Here is an 18559-nt window from a genome sequence, read left to right as displayed (position 1 = left end):
AGTACTTGCCCTTTAGGGGGAGGGATAGCTCAGTGGTTTGAGCATTGGCCTGCTAAACCCAGGGTTGAGAGTTCAATCCTTAAGGGGGATAGTTAGGGAACTGGGGTAAAAATCTGTCTGGGGATTGGTCCTGCTTTGAGCAGGGGGTTGGACTAGATAACCTCCTAAAGTCCCTTCCAACCCTGATATTCTATGATTTAAAACAAATGTCTGAATGGGGAAAAAATCTCATCTATTCTACTTCCCTCAAAATCTCAAAGCAAATATATTTCCATTTTCAAATAAATTTGGTTATTTCCCTCTTCTACCCTCCCCCTTCATCCTCAATTATTCTGCACTTCTGGGCACCTCGGCATATTCAGATTCCAGCCTTCTGGAAACAGATTTGCCAAACTGAAAAAAAAAATACATGAGGGAGGAGATTGTTGGGTTTTTCTTTTTCGGGAGGTGGTTTCTTGTTGTTTGCTTACTAGGAGAAAATATTGAAATTCTCACAAAAAAATCATATCCTTTAAAGATTTTTCAACCCAATTTGCAGATCCAGGAGGTAATTCATAGTTTGGATACTTCTCAAATATCCAAGCTATTCAAACTGAACTGAATCTCCAAACCTTTTAAAGTGTGTTTCCTTTCTGAAAAGTATCTATGTCAAAATGTCACCTTGTTACTTAACTGACTGGTTCCTTCTGTGTATATTCAGAGATATATCAGTTTATTCTAGTGAAGACAAAAGTATGTTTTTACTGCTTTTCTCCTATTAGCAGTGCAAAACCACTGCAGCTGAGTGAACTTAATTTTCTTCCTTCTCACACACCAACAGATTTGCTAACTAAATTCCAAATGAAGATAATGGGGTCGAATAGATGTAATTGGTGGTCTCATTTAACCTGCAGGACCTTCTTTAGGGATGATGGTGCACAAGAAGAAAAAGAAATCCATTTTGAGCTGGGTCACGCTGGCCCAGCTTGCATTTATGGGAAAAATATTTAAACTAACATTTGATTTGGAAATTAAGAAACAATACAAATGGAATCCCACAATGCCATTTTTAGAGTCACTTAGGATAGTAAAACTGCACTTTAAGAATCACTTATCACAAACCTAAAGTAGCTACTAAATCTGCCATTGGAATGTAGTATGGACAAAAACAAATTATTAGTCCTATAACGGTGCTACCAAGTCATTTAAGACTCTTGGAAAAATAGGTATTAAGAAGACAGCAGCCTGCCAGAAGCATCTCTTAACAGTACAGTACGTTCTTTAAACTAAGCTACAGACCTGCAGGGTGCTAATAAATTGGGTATAATAGAACATTTTGCTTTTAATTAGATGTTTGTTCAGAAAGCACATTAAACAATCATATCCAAAGAAGGTGATAATGCACATGTGTTTTCTCCAGTGGTGTCTAAAAGATGAAAAGATTCAAATTACACTGAGCCCGGCCACCTCCCACCCCTATCAGAAACAGCACAAATTTTAATTAGCTGCATGGTCAATATGTAGAGATGATACGTGATGTCTGTTCACACTTTAAATTTTTCAGATAAAGTGAGGTGTTTGAAAGATAAAATGACTGACTGACTGTTTATCTCCTCACCCTAAAAACTTTCCTGGCACCATCCTTACCAGTGAATTTTCTCTTTTGGATGGATATAATTTTTAAAATGACTTATATTAAAATGTTAAACTTCTGCAATGAAGTTAAGCATGTAAAGAGGCACCAAAATACAAAGAGCCATATTAGAAAACGGGATATGTCAGATTCAGCACTTCTCAAAGGTGTTGTTAGGGTCCACCTGAAGTGATACAGAGTTTGCAGAGGAGCTTCCTACAGTACTAGCAAGTCTACAAGAGTATACCTGAAGAGCAAGGAGTTCAAAATTACAGGACTAAATCCTCAGCTATCATAGTCCCATTGAATCACTAGTGCAAAAACTTCTGAGAACCACTGAACAAAGAACTGGAGGATAAACCATAAGGAGTAGTTGCCATTCTCAGGAAGATAGAAATTAAAGAGAAAAAAGGCCATAAGCGATCTAGTCTAGAATTCTAGTATTTACTTTCCCAAGGATTTAACCAGGCTTTATTCTCTTCATACTTACACTAGTCAAGGGCAATTCCACTGGAGTGCAGAGTTATTCTGGAAAGACACCCATCCAACAGTTCAAAATCTGGCCAAAGGGATTCACATATTTCTAAGTGAAAAAAATAGTGTAAGGAGAACCAAGCCCTTAGTATTTATCTCTAATGGCACATTTGTCTAGGACAAATTTCAATCCTGTCACATTTTCATAAAACTTCTAAATTAAGAGCTCTATCTCCTTGCCAGTTGTTTCTATCCTACATAAAGGATGGTGAAAAAGGTTCAAATACACTAGGAACTGAATTAAAACTGATTTATTTATTTTTTTAAATTGGAAGACATTTCAGTTAACTTAAGTGAAAAGAATCACAACTTGAGTTCAGTCCAGGTACTGACAGAAAAACTGTAATTGAGATATTTCCTACCCAATTTAAAAACAGGCAGTACTGGAAATCTTTTTCCTGTGACACTTTGAGTCCATTTGCACAGATCCGAAAGGTTAGGATGATTTGGATAAGCATCAGAGAAACATCAGAACAATCTACACGACTGCTTATTTCAGCATGTTATGCTCCATTTTTATTTCTTCTCACCATCTCCATTATATGAGGCACAATTCCATGAGTGGGAAGACCACAAAGTGCACATACAACTGACAGCAGAATTCCATTTTCACATTATCACAGCAAGATATATGGCATGTCTCATTTAAATTATGCACAAATCAAAGATGTGTCACATAAGTGAAGGTAGCACAGGGCCCTTCAGAGGAAAACAAATTCTTCTCCCTAAGACCATGACCATCTGTCTGTCAATTTAGATTAATCACACTGAGTTATTATCTCAATCACACATATCTCAGAAGCACAGGGCCTGATCCAAAAACCACTGAAATCAGTGGAAGTCTTCCCACTTATTCCAATAGGCTTTGGATCAGGCCCTGTTGTGAAGACACAGAAAAGATTGATACATACCAGCGTGGGACTGATTCTCCATTGCCTTGAGCCATTTATGTTTTTAATCAGATTTCTCAACTCCACCTACTTTCCACCTGCAGTCACTAGGCTTAGTTCTCTGTTCCCCTGCAGCTTGTATAGACATTTATACCAGTGAAAGTGGACAAGAAATGGTGCCAAATCGGAATGGTATCTTTTCCCACCTACTTTTCCACTGGTGCAACTGACTATGCAAGATACTGAGTAACAGAGAAGCTGGACCACTTTGTATAAACACAAATGGCTACATGAGGTACAAATCAGTGAAGAATTGCACCCCATCTCTACCTCTGATGTCCGATTTCTTTCTGCCGTCTCAGAAGTTGAAAGATCAGGTTTGGCAACCTGCCTCTTTTAAGTCAGGCAATTAACAATACAATTGGCAAGATTTTCAGCTGGTGTTTTTAAGATACAACTTTTTTGGTGCTGACTCAGTGTTCATGAAAGATAACAGACAGCCATGGAGACTGAAGTCTTTAACCCATAGGAGAGGTCAAGCAAAGCAAGCTCTCGCTACTGCTCCCTCCAATATGCATCTACCCTGACCGAAAAGGATCACCTCTCATGGTAGGAGAATAGATTAATCTCAGTTATCATTTCTATCCTTTGCCTCTCTGCTGAGCAACTTTATGAAGCCAACCTTCTCTCTTCAAGAAAACTAGAAAGGTATGAAAATACATAATCCACAATAACATTTTTGTGAGCTTTTCTCTGTGCCTCAAACTTAAGCTCAACTGATACTCAAACTCCGGCCTATTTTTAAATCAAACCAAATATTATACCTGAACTATTAAGCTACAGGGAATTAAGATGGTCCCTAAAGAGTCCAGAACAATACCATTGTTTAAAAGATAGCACACTGAAAGGAATTTTTAAGAGACTCTTTTTACATGATAATTAATTCCTAGAAGTCTTCATTGCAGTCTTCTTATACATAAGTGGATGCTAATAAGCCATGCAGAAAGACTCTGGGCTTGTTAAAATACAAATGAGATATTCCTTACATTTATACATGTGTAAGTACAATTGATATTATGGACCCAACTGGAAACAAAATTGCTTTAGCTAACAAACCATTGCAATGCAATCAAATGTGATACCAAACGTAATTGTAAGAGATCCATTTGGGGAATCAAGCAATTATTTCAATATAGAACATGTCCCTTATTCTTTCTTTTTTAAAAAGCCCCTGAAATCTAAAAGAATAATTGAACTATCACAAGTAACAAAAAATATCTTCCTTTCAGCCTTCAAAATCTCAAGAAATTCAAAGTAGCAACTGACGAAGTTTGGTTGATTTCATGGCTGCATTAATCCGAACTAATTTATAAATACATTTTTTGTTTCTCCAGCTGTCTATTCAGCTAGGGAATTGCATGCTGCCAGGAGTAAAGGAAATAGAGAAGGGTAGTGAATTAAGTGGGCCTTTTTTCTTTTTCTCGTTATGTTCCTGCTGTTCAATATTTTGGATTCTTCTTCATAGTGTTCACATAGGTCTCTAGAGACCTAACACTTTCATAAGAGGCACATTGTATTTTATGGCCTTAAAGGTAACTGCAAATCAGAGATATTTTAATTGGCATTGCATTTAATCAGAAAAACTATATTTTACCAACCAATATTTAATTAAAGCTGCCCTCCTCTACTCCAGAAAATGTCCAGGACTCTAATATTCCTTTGAAATGTTAAGACATCTTTTCAGTAATTATTCCCAATACCTCAATGTTAAATTATTGATGCGAGACATTAAGAAGTCAGACTCTTTACAATAGTTAAAACTCTAAAGCATTCTTGTTAAAATGGATTCTTAAAAGAAATTATGTAAAAAAAAAATCATTTGGTTTCTATTATAGTTAGGATTTCTAAACATTCCTGTGTAATAAAGGTTTATGGGCAATGTGCCTACATCTTAATAAAAATTCTACTTACATAGAGTAAAATTCACCCTACATAAACCCAGAGTGTTTGGGCTCTATGGTTCTGATCCATTGCCCACTGAAGCCAATAGAAATATCCATTGGCTTCAGGCTCTATGAAGGTTGAATCCTGAGTGGGGAGATTCACCCTCAGGGACAAGATGCTGGGCTTGTCGCGCAGCACCTCCATCTGCTATTCCAGGCCATGGGTTGGAACTGTGACCACAGCCCCTCTGTGCTGGTAATGCAGAGCATCGTGAACAACTGGATCCATAAAACGGCCCAGTCCATATGTACATTCTTAACTTTAATGACATAAGAATCCACTGAATTCAACATGGCAGCCCTCGGCCACATATGTGACGTTCACCCATAATACATAGCCACAATTAATTTATATTCAGTGCATTATGTTTAATTCATCATTTTCACCTCACAAAATCACTACAAAACGTTGCAGATTTCAATTTGTATTTATGGCACTATATAAAATACATTTATTAAATAATAAATAACTACCTAGTGTATTTATTTAAGGAAAATTCCAAAATGATGAGAATGTCACGAGAATACATTGTGTAGTGCTGACATAGATTCAGTACAGCTTCCAGGAGATTACTGAACCTGAAATGCTTTGCAATCTGTATGTATTGTCTCATCCTTGCACACCAAAAACCCACAATCAATTCTGTGGAAGTGGGTCTTGCTCACATGCTCAAAGTCTAACTGATAGCCATATTTGAGGTCGGGAATGAATTTTCCCTGGGGTCAGATTGACAAAGATCCTTTGGGGGAGGGGAGAGGGGCTTCGCCTTCCCCTGGATCATGGGGCATAGGTCACTTGCAGGTTTAAACTAGTGTAAATGGTGGATTCTCTGTAACTTGAAGTCTTTAAATCATGATTTGAGGACTTCAATAACTCAATCAGAGGCTAGGGGTCTATTACAGGAGTGGATGGGTGAGGTTCTGTGGCCTGCAATATGCAGGAGGCAGACTAGATGCTCATGATGGAACCTTCTGGCCTTGAAATCTGTGAAATCTATGAGTTACGTGAACACAGAATGCAGGTTTGGTCCTTTAGGGCCTGATTCAAAGACCACTGACATCAGTGGAAAGACCCACCCTGAATTCAGTGTGGAATGGATTGTGTCTTAATATTGTTCCCTCTAAAATACCAAACTTAACCCTCTGCTTCAAATTGCTCTTTACTGACTCCACCTTGCTAACTCAGGGTTGAAAAAGGAACTCTACCCCTTTGTTTACATCGTACATTGAGACAACGTTAGTTCTTTACCAGCTCTAGGCCACATCTCCCTTTACTTACTCCATAGTCTCCATCTTCTTAAACAGTGGGACAAATCCAGTGTACACCACCATGCAACCCCAGCAGAGTCAGTCTCTTCTGTCAGAAGCTTCCGTTTCTGAAGTAGGTTAGCTCTTATACTTGGCGCAGCCCTAAATAGTCACTTTTGTGTTGTTTGTTTGCACACCATCATAACTTTCCAGATGCCAGCTAGGTTTGTTATTGATACATCCCCTGACTTTGGGGATTGGAGGAGAGGGAGTTTACTCGAAGCAGTTCAAGTAAAATAAATATTGATCTGACATTTTACTAAAATGTTCCAACTTCTGAGCTTTTGAGCATTGAAAAAAAGTTAAGTTCATTTACTTTTTGCCTGCAGTTCTTGTGTAGCAATAGTTCTCAGTTTCAGCTGGAAAATAAAGCTAGAAACTAGAAATATTATAAGAAAGTCTTCTCTCATGGAACTAGAGATCATTAAAAAATGAGGCCTCTTTCCACAAGACAGAGTCTCTTTGCTTTCATCCAAATTTGAATTTCATCTACATTCTTCCAAACCATCCCCGCCCCAAAAAAGTCAGAGAATTTTTACTAGCTCTACATTAAATTATCAGCAGAATTAACCAGAAAGAGTTTTGGGTGAGTCTGAATAAACTTTGGGTTTTTAGAGTCCTCTCTGAACTGAATCTTTGGAGATTTGCCCCATACCAATTATTTTAGCATCACCTCATTATCCACGGATACTAGATCTCTGTCCCAGTACAACTCTAGCTCAGACAGAAAATCTTGGAACCTTAGTATATTTTAAACACTTCTTTGTTCCAACCTTCGTATATTTTACACACTTTTGTCATGTAATTGTGCACAAATATTTACATTCAGAACAAGTTGTTACAATGGATGTGCTGACACTTTTTCTACTGGCACACTTCTTATACCTCTACACAGACCTCAGAACTTACGTTATGTCTTTTACCCTCGCTCCCCTTGGTTTCTTCCACTGAAAACAGCCCATATAGTCACTCTGTAAGAGCAAGCCTCCCATGTTATATATTTTCTTTTGCTTGTTTTGTTTTGTTTTTTCTTTTACCCTCCAAAACCCCACAGGCTATCATTGTGCTACAATATGGTTGTCAAGACCATTGCTGAGCGTGAGCTAATTAAAATCAGCAATAGACTGTGTCCAAAAAACCTTGTTTCTCTTGTGATTCATGTGCATGGTGCTTAAGAGGCTTTAATAACCAGGAAGAAAATCCTAGAAAAGAAACAACCCCATAAAAGACACTCTGGAACCACAAATACAGTAAGAAGCAGAGTCCACTGAAAGCCTTCTACAGTACAGCTTCTGCTTCCAAAACAGTCATTAGGAGAATGAATCTTGCAGTGAAAAATAAGTTTATCAAAAAGATCTGTGTGCAAGCTAATTTGATCAGGCATTTTCTAAAAAGTAGGCCAGAAGAGAAGAAAGATTACTTCTCGCTAAAATGGAACAAATTAAATTATAAGATGCTTAATACATTTATTCTCAATTTAATTGCATAACCTAATGTCAAGGTTATTATATTCTGTACCGTGTTCTCATCCTAACTCAAAACAGTAAAGCATAAGCTTGATTTGCAGCTAATTTATTACAAATCCAACTGCAGACTCTTTCGGCCTATGAGATATGCACAGATTGTCATTGCCTTAACTCTATAACTCCAGCCACTGTCTGAGCTGCGTGCATTAATATAAAATTACATTTCAAAAATTACTTTGAGATCTCTCCTTGGCAATGAATTATGATGAGACCAGAAGCTTTCCTGAAGGGAGTATGACAGTCTGCATATTGCCCACTGAAGGTGAAAGGCAAAAGAAAAAAAGCAAAGCCCAGAGACACTGCTAGCTAGGTGGCACAAGTGCCTAGTGTAGCAGTAAAGAGTGCATGATCAAACATAGTATCTAAAACTATCCACACACTTGTGCACGAAGACCGCCAAAACAGCAGACTGTTGCTCATTAGTGATCCAGGCTCTTCTGAGCTAGTTACAGGATCTGAATTTGGCCAGGACCTAAGTCATGTTTTTAACACTCTGTCTCTCAATGTGGATAAGTAGGGCCCTACCAAATTCATGGCCATGAAAAACACGTCACAGACCATGAAATCTGGTCTGCCCCTGTGAAATTTGGTCTTTTGTGTGCCTTTACCCTATACTATATAGATTTCATGGGGGAGACCAGTGTTTATAAAACTGGGGGTCCTGATCCAAAAGTGGGTTGCGGGGGGATTGCAAGGTTAATTTAGGGGGGTTGCGGTATTGCCACCCTTACTTCTGAGCTGCCTTCAGAGCTGGGTGGCCGGAGAGCAGCAGCTGCTGACTGAGGGCCCAGCACTGAAGGCAGCAGCACAGAAGTAAGGATGGCAATACCACACTATGCCCATGTGCAGTGAGTTTGTGTTTGGGACAAAGGATGTTCAAGTCACATGGCAGAGGATATAAAAAGTCAACTGCATCATCTCCATTTGGTCTTCAGTCCTGCTTCTCACCTCTGAAGCAACTTCTCTACAAACGGAAGCTTAGAACAAAGGACTGATAGACCCATCCATGCTTTGTATATGTTCCAAAGGAACTTTACAAGCTAGCAAACTCACCAGTGCTGCTAAGAACTGATACTTAGAACTTCGGAGTCCATATAGAATCATAGATTATTAGGGTTGGAAGGGACCTCAAGAGATCATCTAGTCCAACCCCCTGCTCAAAGCAGGACCAATCCCCAAATCCCTAAGTGGCCCCCTCAAGGATTGAGCTCACAACCCTGGGTTTAGCAGACCAATGCTCAAACCACTGAGCTATCCCTTCTTCCCCATCTGATTGTTTTGACCATTTAACAACTCTCCTTATTCTTTTCTTTTATAATAAACCTTTAGATTTAAATACCAAAGGATTGGCTGGCAGTGTGGTATTTTGGGTAAGACCTAAACTAATATTTATCTAGCAATGTGGCTGGTCCTTTGGGAATCAGAAGAACGTTTAGTATAGTGAATAGAGTTTTAAGTAACTTTCTCACTTTACTGGACCTATTTGCTGATTGGGAGCCAGAGACTGGAATGCAATAAAGGGGGGGCTGTGTGATTTTTTTTCTAGCTTCTTGATAACCATTGCAGGGGATCAGAACCACAGTTTTGTGGCTGGTTGGGGAGTCTAACTACAATGTTAAACATCAGTTTTGGGAGAATCTGCTTTCTTTTTTGCCGTCTGCCCTGCCCTTGGCATTTTCAATGTGGGTTACCTAGGCACCTTTAGTCACACCACTGTCCTACAGAAACTGATGTATTCATTGTTCATTGCAAAGCAAGTTAGCACATGCACAACACTGATTCTTTCAATCAGGCCACATCCATGTTTTCAGGGGAACAGATCCCTGCTGACACAGCTGTATTGACAAGTTAAATTCGCAAGAATAGAGTGACAGTTGTAAAGTGGGAAATTTTTGAAAAGGTAGATGAGGGAAAAGTGAAAAAACTTACCCCAAACTCATCCCTCCACTGATGTGCTGCTTGAAATGTCTCTGCTTCTTTTGCAAGGTTCTAAGGAAAAACAAAAAGACATCTATTTTGGTGTTTTCAATACTTGTCTTAATATAATTATCTTGTAAACAATAGTCATTATAGGAATACCTATTTTTCAAACTCTCATAACAGCTAGCATAATGGTATTAATATGACACTGAGATATAACAGGTGTTAGACCGATTTCAATGTATAGCTTCTTAAATTTCCTATTTATTTATTTTTTTGTGGGGACACTAAACTTGATGAACAAAAATGAGATCACTGTGAAGACTTTTAAAGATGCCAGTCTACAAGTGGGACATACACAATATATTGGACCCTCTGCTGCACATCCAGTTGAGTCCACAGGGTGAAGATCAGGACACCTGTATAAAGCCCAAGAAATAATGCTTTACTCAGGTTGTTCACCCTGCAGTGGTGTGTGAGAAACAGATAATATGCAGTTTCTCCAGCCTGCGGGAAGGACACTGGGCTTTGGAAAAGAGGCATTGTCATACTGGATATTAATGATCTTCCACCTCATCTCTTCTTGGCAGCTAGCTCAGCCTGTAGACTTGAACAGTAACTGCTTTTTCAGTGAGATTTCCACATTATTTTCATCTGCCTAATACCAATTACTATTACAAACATTTATTTGTTACCTATTACTGTAGTGACATAGATATCACAAGATATTCTGAGCTATTAGATATCATGACATGATTAAGTTGCCTCTATAGGCCCCACGTTGTGTTTCATCTCTTTTCCTGCCTAGTCACTGTAAAGGTTGTCTCTCTCACCAACAGAAGTTGGTCCAATAAAAGATATTCTCTCTCCCACACTGTGTCTCTAATATCCTGGGACCAACACAGCCATAACAACACTGCATGTTCACTGTAAAGCAATTTGCATCTGAATTGCCCCTCTAAGTGAAAGAATTCTTTCATCCAAAATTTCAGAAATCCAACACTCATGGTACAGCTCTTATCAACCCCATCCCTCTATGGTGATCAACTCACATACATTTGCCTAAAGGGTAAAAATGAATTCCTAATCAAATCAGTTAGAAACATGGGAGTTCCAATACTAGAGTAACCCTCTGACCCTATCTACTTTGTTGTCCTCCCTCTGGCAGTAACCAGTTCTGATACATCAACAGGCTAGGATAATAAACTATTTATGCAAACATAATGACCGCCGTCAATGTAATCAATGCATGACCACTGGAGCAGATCATTCTCTGTAGCACGAAGATTGACATCCCTGGTTACTTTTTAACCTAGACACTGTAGTTGTAACTGTTTTTTCTCATACATGTAAATACGTAATACTTTTTTATCTCATTAAGTTTACTTCTTTCTTCTCCTTATTAAGTGATATTTCTCTAGGTAGAGTATACACTCTCTTTATACATGGTTAATGTATTTATTTAAATGTGTTGCCTTTCAATTTTATTATGCAAGAAGGGTCATGGTGAAGGGAGAACATCTATCCCTTCTGATTCCTCTTATGTCAAAATGTTATAATTCTTTTTATTTATTTTTCATTTTAAAACACTCCTCATATGTAATTCCCAAACCTTTTCTGGTTTCCCTCTTTAGACATTTCCCTTTTTCAGCTATACTCTGAGATGAGGTAATACAAAATTAATATTCAATGAGTAAAAACATGCCATATATTCAAAAAATGACATTATATTCTGGCACCAGAACTAAAAGCAGGGAGGTTTTCTTTCCTGTGCTCTCAATCTCCCTGTGCTGGTGTCCAGGAAGCTGGGAGGAGGAAGCTTCCTGATTGGAACGCAGAGGTACCTTCTGGCATTTCCTACATTTTGAGGACTTGACTTTGCAGCCTTAATAGTGTTCTTTTAATGTAGCTTTGATTGTTTTGTGTAGGGGGGGGTTGGGGTGAGGTGGGGGGTGAAGGTGAGACAGAGATGTAGATATAGATGTCTCCTGCAAATCCTCACACAATCTGTGGAGAACATCCACTACTAACTGCTTTAGCTCCCTCTCTTTAAATTCACCTTCAGACTTTGTAATGAGAGTAGGGCTTCTGTGAAACACCAAAGGAAGTGTACAAGGATATCAATAAATGCATTTCCATATGTTTATTCACAAGAAAAACTTTTCTAACAAGGAAAAGGTAATTCAAAGACCAACCCTTCATTTTAATATCCAACTCAGGCAAAACAGTGTAAAGCAGGTATGTTATTAGAGATTTGAAGAGGGAAGAAAGTGGACTAGATGGCTCAGGTGATTGATAACAGGATTCTAAAACTCTCTGATCCTAGTATTCTATCTGAATCTATAAAAGCAGCAGAGAATCCTGTGGCACCTTATAGACTAACAGACGTTTTGGATCATGAGCTTTCGTGGGTGAATACCCACTTCGTCAAACGCAGGTAGTGGAAATTTCCAGAGGCAGGTATTCTCCCATGAAAGCTTATAATTTTTGTTTACCCAGATTGTCTTGAAATGGTTGTACCTCATGAGGGCTCTGGGTAGTTTTCATGGTACAAATTTGGGGACATTTGAGCAAGGGCTTCCAAAGATACAACCTTATTAAATGCATTGTACAAAATTGACCAATTTTTCTAGTCCACATCTGGAGCTTAGACTACGACTCTGATCCACCCCAAACTGATCTCAGTTGTTAAGGATTTATCTGAGATAGTGGATTGCACCTACTGCCCCTTTATGGGGTTTAAATTAGAGAAGTTGTTACAGAGTAAGTTAGGATCTTACTGTCAGTAGCTGGAGCCAGAGAGAATAAATGTTCATGTGCAGCAGGATTGAGGCTCTTTGGAAGCAAGAGGAATTCCAGGCAGCCTGTTCTCTCAGTGACTGGCTGTCTCAAGGGGACACTGCTGTGGCAGTTGAACCTTGGGTTTGTGTGATCAGACAGTTGACAACCCTAACACCCTTGCCCACCCCTTCTTTGAGGCCCTGCCCTGCTCACTCCATCCCCCTTCCCTCAGTCACTCGCTCTCCCCCACCCTCCCTCACTTTCACTAGGCTAGGGCAGGGGGCTGGGGAGCGGGAGAGGATGTGGATTCTGGAAGGGAGTTTGGATGCGGGGGGACTCAAAGCTGGGGCAGGGGGTTGGGGTGTGGGAGGAGATGAAGGATGCGGGCTATGGCCAGGCGGTGCTTACTTCGGGCGGCTCCCGGGTGGTGGTGCAGTGGGGCTAAGGCAGACTCCTTGCTTGCCCTGGCATCGCTCCTGGAAGACCACGCTACTTGATGACATCTTCATATCATCTGGACCCCTGGGAAGGCGAACTCTAGAACAAATTCCACCACGATTTCCACAGCGTTCCATCCCCATCAACCTCAGCTGGAGCCATCTTAACAGCAGGATCTCACTTTTAACGACCACGGTGCAATAAGTGATGGTCACATTAACACCACCGGCTATATTCGAAAACCTACGACCGCCGGAATGCCTCCTTCATGCCTGCCAGCTTCCATCCGGCAATACACGCACTCCATGTTACAGCGCAAGCACTGGGTACAACCGCTTCTGCTCTAACACCCTCGACGAGACCAACACTCAAAAATTCTCACCAAGCATCTCAACATACAATACCCGCAACAAGGAAATTAGAAAACAGATCAACCGAGCCAGACGTGTACCGAAGCTGCCTACAACACAAGACAAACCCAAGAAAGAAACACAGGATCACTGCCATCACAACACCCCAGCTAAAACCCCTCACGCATCATCGGAGGCTACAATCCATCCTGGACAATGTCCCACACTTTTCACAGTCTGGGTGCAGCCCAATCCATGTGCCCACAACAGCCCGCCAACCTGAACGTATTCTCACAGCCAACTGCACAGCTGCATAGTAAAACTACCTCAGGAACCAATCCATGCAACAAACCTCGATGCAACTCTGCCCACATATCTAACACGACGACCATCAAGGACCTAAAGATCACCACACATCACTGGTTCTTCACCTGCACGTCCACCAATGTAATATAACACCATCATATGCCAAGCCAATGCCCCCTCCGCATGTACATCGGCCAAACTGGACAGTCACTACGGAAATGGATAATGGACAACAACAGATATCAGGAATGGGAATATACAAAACCTGTAGAGAGGCACTTCAAACTCCCTTGCGCACACTATAGCAGACTTAAGTGGCCATCCTGCCAGCAAAAAACTTCAGGACCAGAATTCAAGAGAATTGCTGAGCTTCAGTTCATTTGCAAATTGACACCAGCAGCTCTGGACTAGACAAAGACTGTGGAATGCTTGCAACTACAAACCAGTTTCTCCTCTCTTGGTGTTTCGCACCTCAATGCTAGAACAGCCGCATCCTCCTGATGAAACTAACCCTCGTTATCTCTAGCTTGCTTGCTAGCATATATATACTGCCTCTGGAATTTCTCACTACATGCGTCTTGACGAGTGGTATTCACCCACGAAAGCTCATGACCAAAAGCGTCTGTTAGTCTATAAGTGCCACAGATTCTCTGCGTGCTTTATAGATTCAAGATAGAATACTAGGATAGAGAGTTTAGAATATCCTTCATCAATCACGCTGGAGCACAGGTCACTTCTCCTCTTCAAATCTCTAATAACAAGCATGCCTTGTACAACTGTTTTGCCTGAGTTGGATATTAAAATGAAGGGATGGTCTTGAATTACTTTTCCTTGTTAGAAAAGTTGTTACTTGTGAAAAATCATGGAATGCATTTATTGAATCCTTGTTACACTTCCTTTTGGTGTTTTCACAGAAGCCCACTTCTCATTAAAAGTCTGAAGTGAATTTATAAAAGAGAGGGAGTAAAGCAGTTAGTAGATTTCTCTCAAAGATTGTGTGAGATTTGCAGGAGACATCATATCTAACATCGTCTGTCACTTTCACCCCCCACCTCACCCCCCCACCCCCCTACAAAAAACAATGCAAAGCTACATTAAAAGTAACACTATTAAGGCTGAGAAGTCAATCCTCAAAATGTAGGAAATGCCAGAAGGTACCTCTGCGTTCCAATCAGAAGCTTCTCCTCAGCTTACTGGACACCAGCAACGGGGATTGAGACACAGGAAGAAAATCCTGCTTTAGTTCTGGTCCAGAATATAATGCCTTTTTGAATCATGAGATTTTACACATTGAATATTAATTTTGTATATACCTCATCTCAGGTATAGTGAAAAGGGAAATGTCTAAAGGGAAACAGAAAGGTTTGGGAATACATATGAGGAGTGTTTTAATATGAAAAATAATAAAAAGATTATAACATTTTGACATAAGAGAATCAAAGGGTAGATGTTCGTCCTTCACCAGACCTTCTTGCATAATAATTGAAGAAACCATTTAAATAAAAACACTTAACCATGTATAACAGAGAGTGTATACCCTCTACCCTAGAGAAATACACTTAAATAGAGAAGAAGAAAAGAATAACTTAATGAGATAAAAAGTATTACGTAGTTTACATGTATGAGAAAACATTACAAACTACAGTGTTAGTTAAAAAGTAACCAGGGATGTCATCTTCGTGCTACAGAGAATGATCTGCCTCCAGTGTCATGCATTGATTACATGACGGCGGTCATAATGTTGCAAGTAATAGTTTATTATCCTAGCCTGTTATGTAGCAGAACTGGTACTCCAGAGAGAGGACCACAAAGTAGATAGTGTCAGAGGGTTACTCTAGTATTTGAATCCCATGTTTCTAACTGATTTGATTAGGATTCATTTTTCCCTTTAGCAAATGTATGTGATTGATCAACGATAAGGGTATGGGGTGATAAGAGCTGTACCATGAGTGTGATTTCTGAAATTTTGGATAAAGAATTTTAACACTTAGAGGGCAATTCAGATGCAAATTGCTTACAGGAACTCAGTGTTGTTAGGCTGTGGTGGTCCCAGGATATAAGACACAGTGTGCGGAGAGAGAATATCTTTGTATTGACAACTTCTTTTGGTGAGAGAGACAACCTTTAACAGTGACTAGGCAGGAAAAAGAGATTGAAACACAACTGCGCCTATAGACGCAACTTAAATCATTCATGATATCTAATAGCTCAGATATCTTGTATATCTCTATGTCACAGAGGTTAGGTAACAAAATAAATGTTTGTAATAGTATTGTATTAGGCAGATGAAAATAAGTTGGAAAATCTCAACTGAAAACAGTTACTGTTTCAAGTCACAGGCTGAGCTACTGCAAGAAAGATGAGGTGGAAAGATCATAATATAGCCAGTATAAATGCCGGGCTTTTCCAAAGCCAGTGTCCTTTCCGCGCTGCGGAGAAACTGCATATTATGCTGTTTCTCACACACCACTGCCGGGTGAACAACTGAGTAAGGCATTCATTTCTCCTTTAACAGGGGTTTTGGTTCCCTGATACTTCACCCTGTGGACTCAACTGGATGTGCACAGAGGGTCAATATATTCGTGTATGATCCACTATGTAGACTGCATCTTTAACAGTCTCACAGTGATACTCATTTTTGTTCATCATAGTTTATGTCCCCACAAAAAAATAAATAAAATAGGAATTAAGAAAGCTCATGAAATCGTCTAACACTTTATATCTCGTGTCATATTATACCATTATGCTACTGTTATGAGAGTTTGAAAAATAGGTTATTCCTATAATGACTATTGTTACAAGATAATGATATTAAGACAAGTATGTGAAAACCCAAAATAGATGTCTTTTGTTTTTCCTTAGAACCTTGGCAAAAGAAGCAGAGACATTCAAGCGCACATAGTTGGAGGATGAGTTTGGGGTAAGTTTTTTCACTTTCCTCATCTACCTTTCAAAAAATTTCCCACTTTACACTGTCACTCTATTCTTGCGAATTAACTGTCAATACACTGTGTCAGCAGGGATCTGTTCCTGAAAACTGGATGTGGCCTGATTAAAGAATCAGTGTTGTGCATTGCTAACTTGCTTTGCAATGAACAATGATACATATAGTTTCTGTAGGACAGGGTGTGACTAAAGTTGCTAGGCTAACCCACATTGAACATGCAAGGGCAGCGAGACGCGCAAAAAAGAAAGCAATCTCCCAAAACTGATGTTTAACATTGTCGTAGACTCCCCAACAGCCACAAAACTGTGGTTCTGATCCCCTGCAATGGTTATCAAGAACTAGAAAAAAAAACACACAGCCCCCTTATTGCATTCCAGTCTCTGGCTCCCCAATCAGCAATGAGGTCAGTAAAGTGAGAAAGTTATTAAAACTCTACTTCACTTATACTAAACTTCTCTGATTCCAAGACAGCACATTGCTAGATAAATTTAGTTAGGTCTTACCCAAAAATACCAGCACTGCCAGCCTCCTTTGGTATTTAAATCCTATAAGGTTTATTATAAGAAAAAGAATAAGGAGTTGTTAAATGGTCAAAAAAATCAGATGGGAAGAAGGATAGCTCAGTCGTTTGAGCATGTCTGCTAAACCGGGTTGTGAGTCATTCCTTGGGGGCCACTTAAGGGATTTGGATTGGTCCTGCCTATTGAGCAAGGGGGTTGCGACCTAGATGATTCTCTTGAGTCCCTTCCAACCCAATAATTATGATTCTATATGGATCCGAAGTTCTAAGTATCATTCTTAGCAGCAGCTGGTGAGTTTGCTAGCTTGATAATTCCTTTGAACATATACAAAGCATGATGGTCTATCAGTCCTTTGTTCTAAGCTTCCGTGTTGAAGAATTGCCTTCGAGGTGAGAACAGGACTGAAGACCAAATGGAGATGATGCGTTACTTTTAGTATCTCTGCCATGTGACTTAACATCCTGTGTCCCAAACAAACTCACTGCAACATGGGCATTAGTGTGTATTGCCATACCTTACTTCTGTGTGCGCCTTCAGCTGCTGGCCTCAGTCAGCAGCTGCTGCTCTCCGCACCCAGCTCTGAAGGCAACTCAGAAGTAAGGGTGGCAATACCCGCAACCCCTAAATACCTGCATCCCCCCAACCCACTTTTTGGATCGGACCCCCAGTTTTATTAAAACACATGGTCTCCTCCCATGAAATCTTATATAGTATAGGGTAAAGGCACACACAAAGACCAAATTCCAGGCAGACAGATTTCATGGTCTGTGACGGTTTGTCATGGCCAGGATGTTGTAGGGCCCTACTGATCACATTGAGAGACAGCAGTGGTTAAAACATACTTAGTCCTGGCAATCAGACTCTGTAACTAGCGCAGAAGAGCCCTGATCACTAGATGAGCACAGTCTGCTGTTTCTGGTCTTCAGTGCACAGTGTGTGGATAGTTTTAGATACTATGTTTGATCATGCACCTTTACTGCCTACACCTAGGCACTGTGCCCTAGCTAGCAGGTGTCTCTGGGCTTTGCTTTTTTCTTTTGCTTTCACCTTCAGTGCGCAAGATGCAGACTGTCATACTCCCTTCAGGAAAGCTTCTGGTCTCATATAATCATTGCCAAGAGAGATCTCCAAAGTAATTTTTGAAATGTAATTTTATATTAATCGCACGCAGCTCACAAGTGCGTGGAGTTATAGGTAAGTGAATGACAATCTGTGCATATCTCATAGGCCGAAGAGTCTGCATTGATTTTAAGTATAATTGCTGCAACTCAGCTATGCTTACTGTTTTGAGTTAGAAATGAGGAACACGGTACAGAATATAAAAACCTTGACATAGGTTATGCAATTAAATTAGGAATAATGTATAAGCTCTTATAATTTAATTTGTTCCATTTAGCGGAGAAGAATCTTTTCTTCTCTTCTT

The 18559-nt window shown here is 39.8% G+C and overlaps 1 protein-coding gene across 2 annotated transcripts in view; it reads right to left on the bottom strand.

Annotated features, from left to right (window-relative positions):
* Positions 1-18559, bottom strand: part of CACNA2D1 (calcium voltage-gated channel auxiliary subunit alpha2delta 1) — a 697188-nt gene that overhangs the window by 355961 nt on the left and 322668 nt on the right. For both annotated transcript variants that reach the window (XM_075064441.1, XM_075064440.1), the window contains exon 4: positions 9803-9862. In XM_075064441.1, coding sequence (XP_074920542.1) covers positions 9803-9862 — 60 coding nt within the window. The remainder of the gene's footprint in view (positions 1-9802; positions 9863-18559) is intronic.

The sequence above is a fragment of the Chelonoidis abingdonii genome, chromosome 1 (assembly GCF_003597395.2).
Source record: "Chelonoidis abingdonii isolate Lonesome George chromosome 1, CheloAbing_2.0, whole genome shotgun sequence".
NCBI classification, from domain to species: Eukaryota; Metazoa; Chordata; order Testudines; family Testudinidae; genus Chelonoidis; species Chelonoidis abingdonii.
Note: the sequence above shows the minus strand (reverse complement) of the source record. Positions and strands in the feature narration are given on the sequence as shown.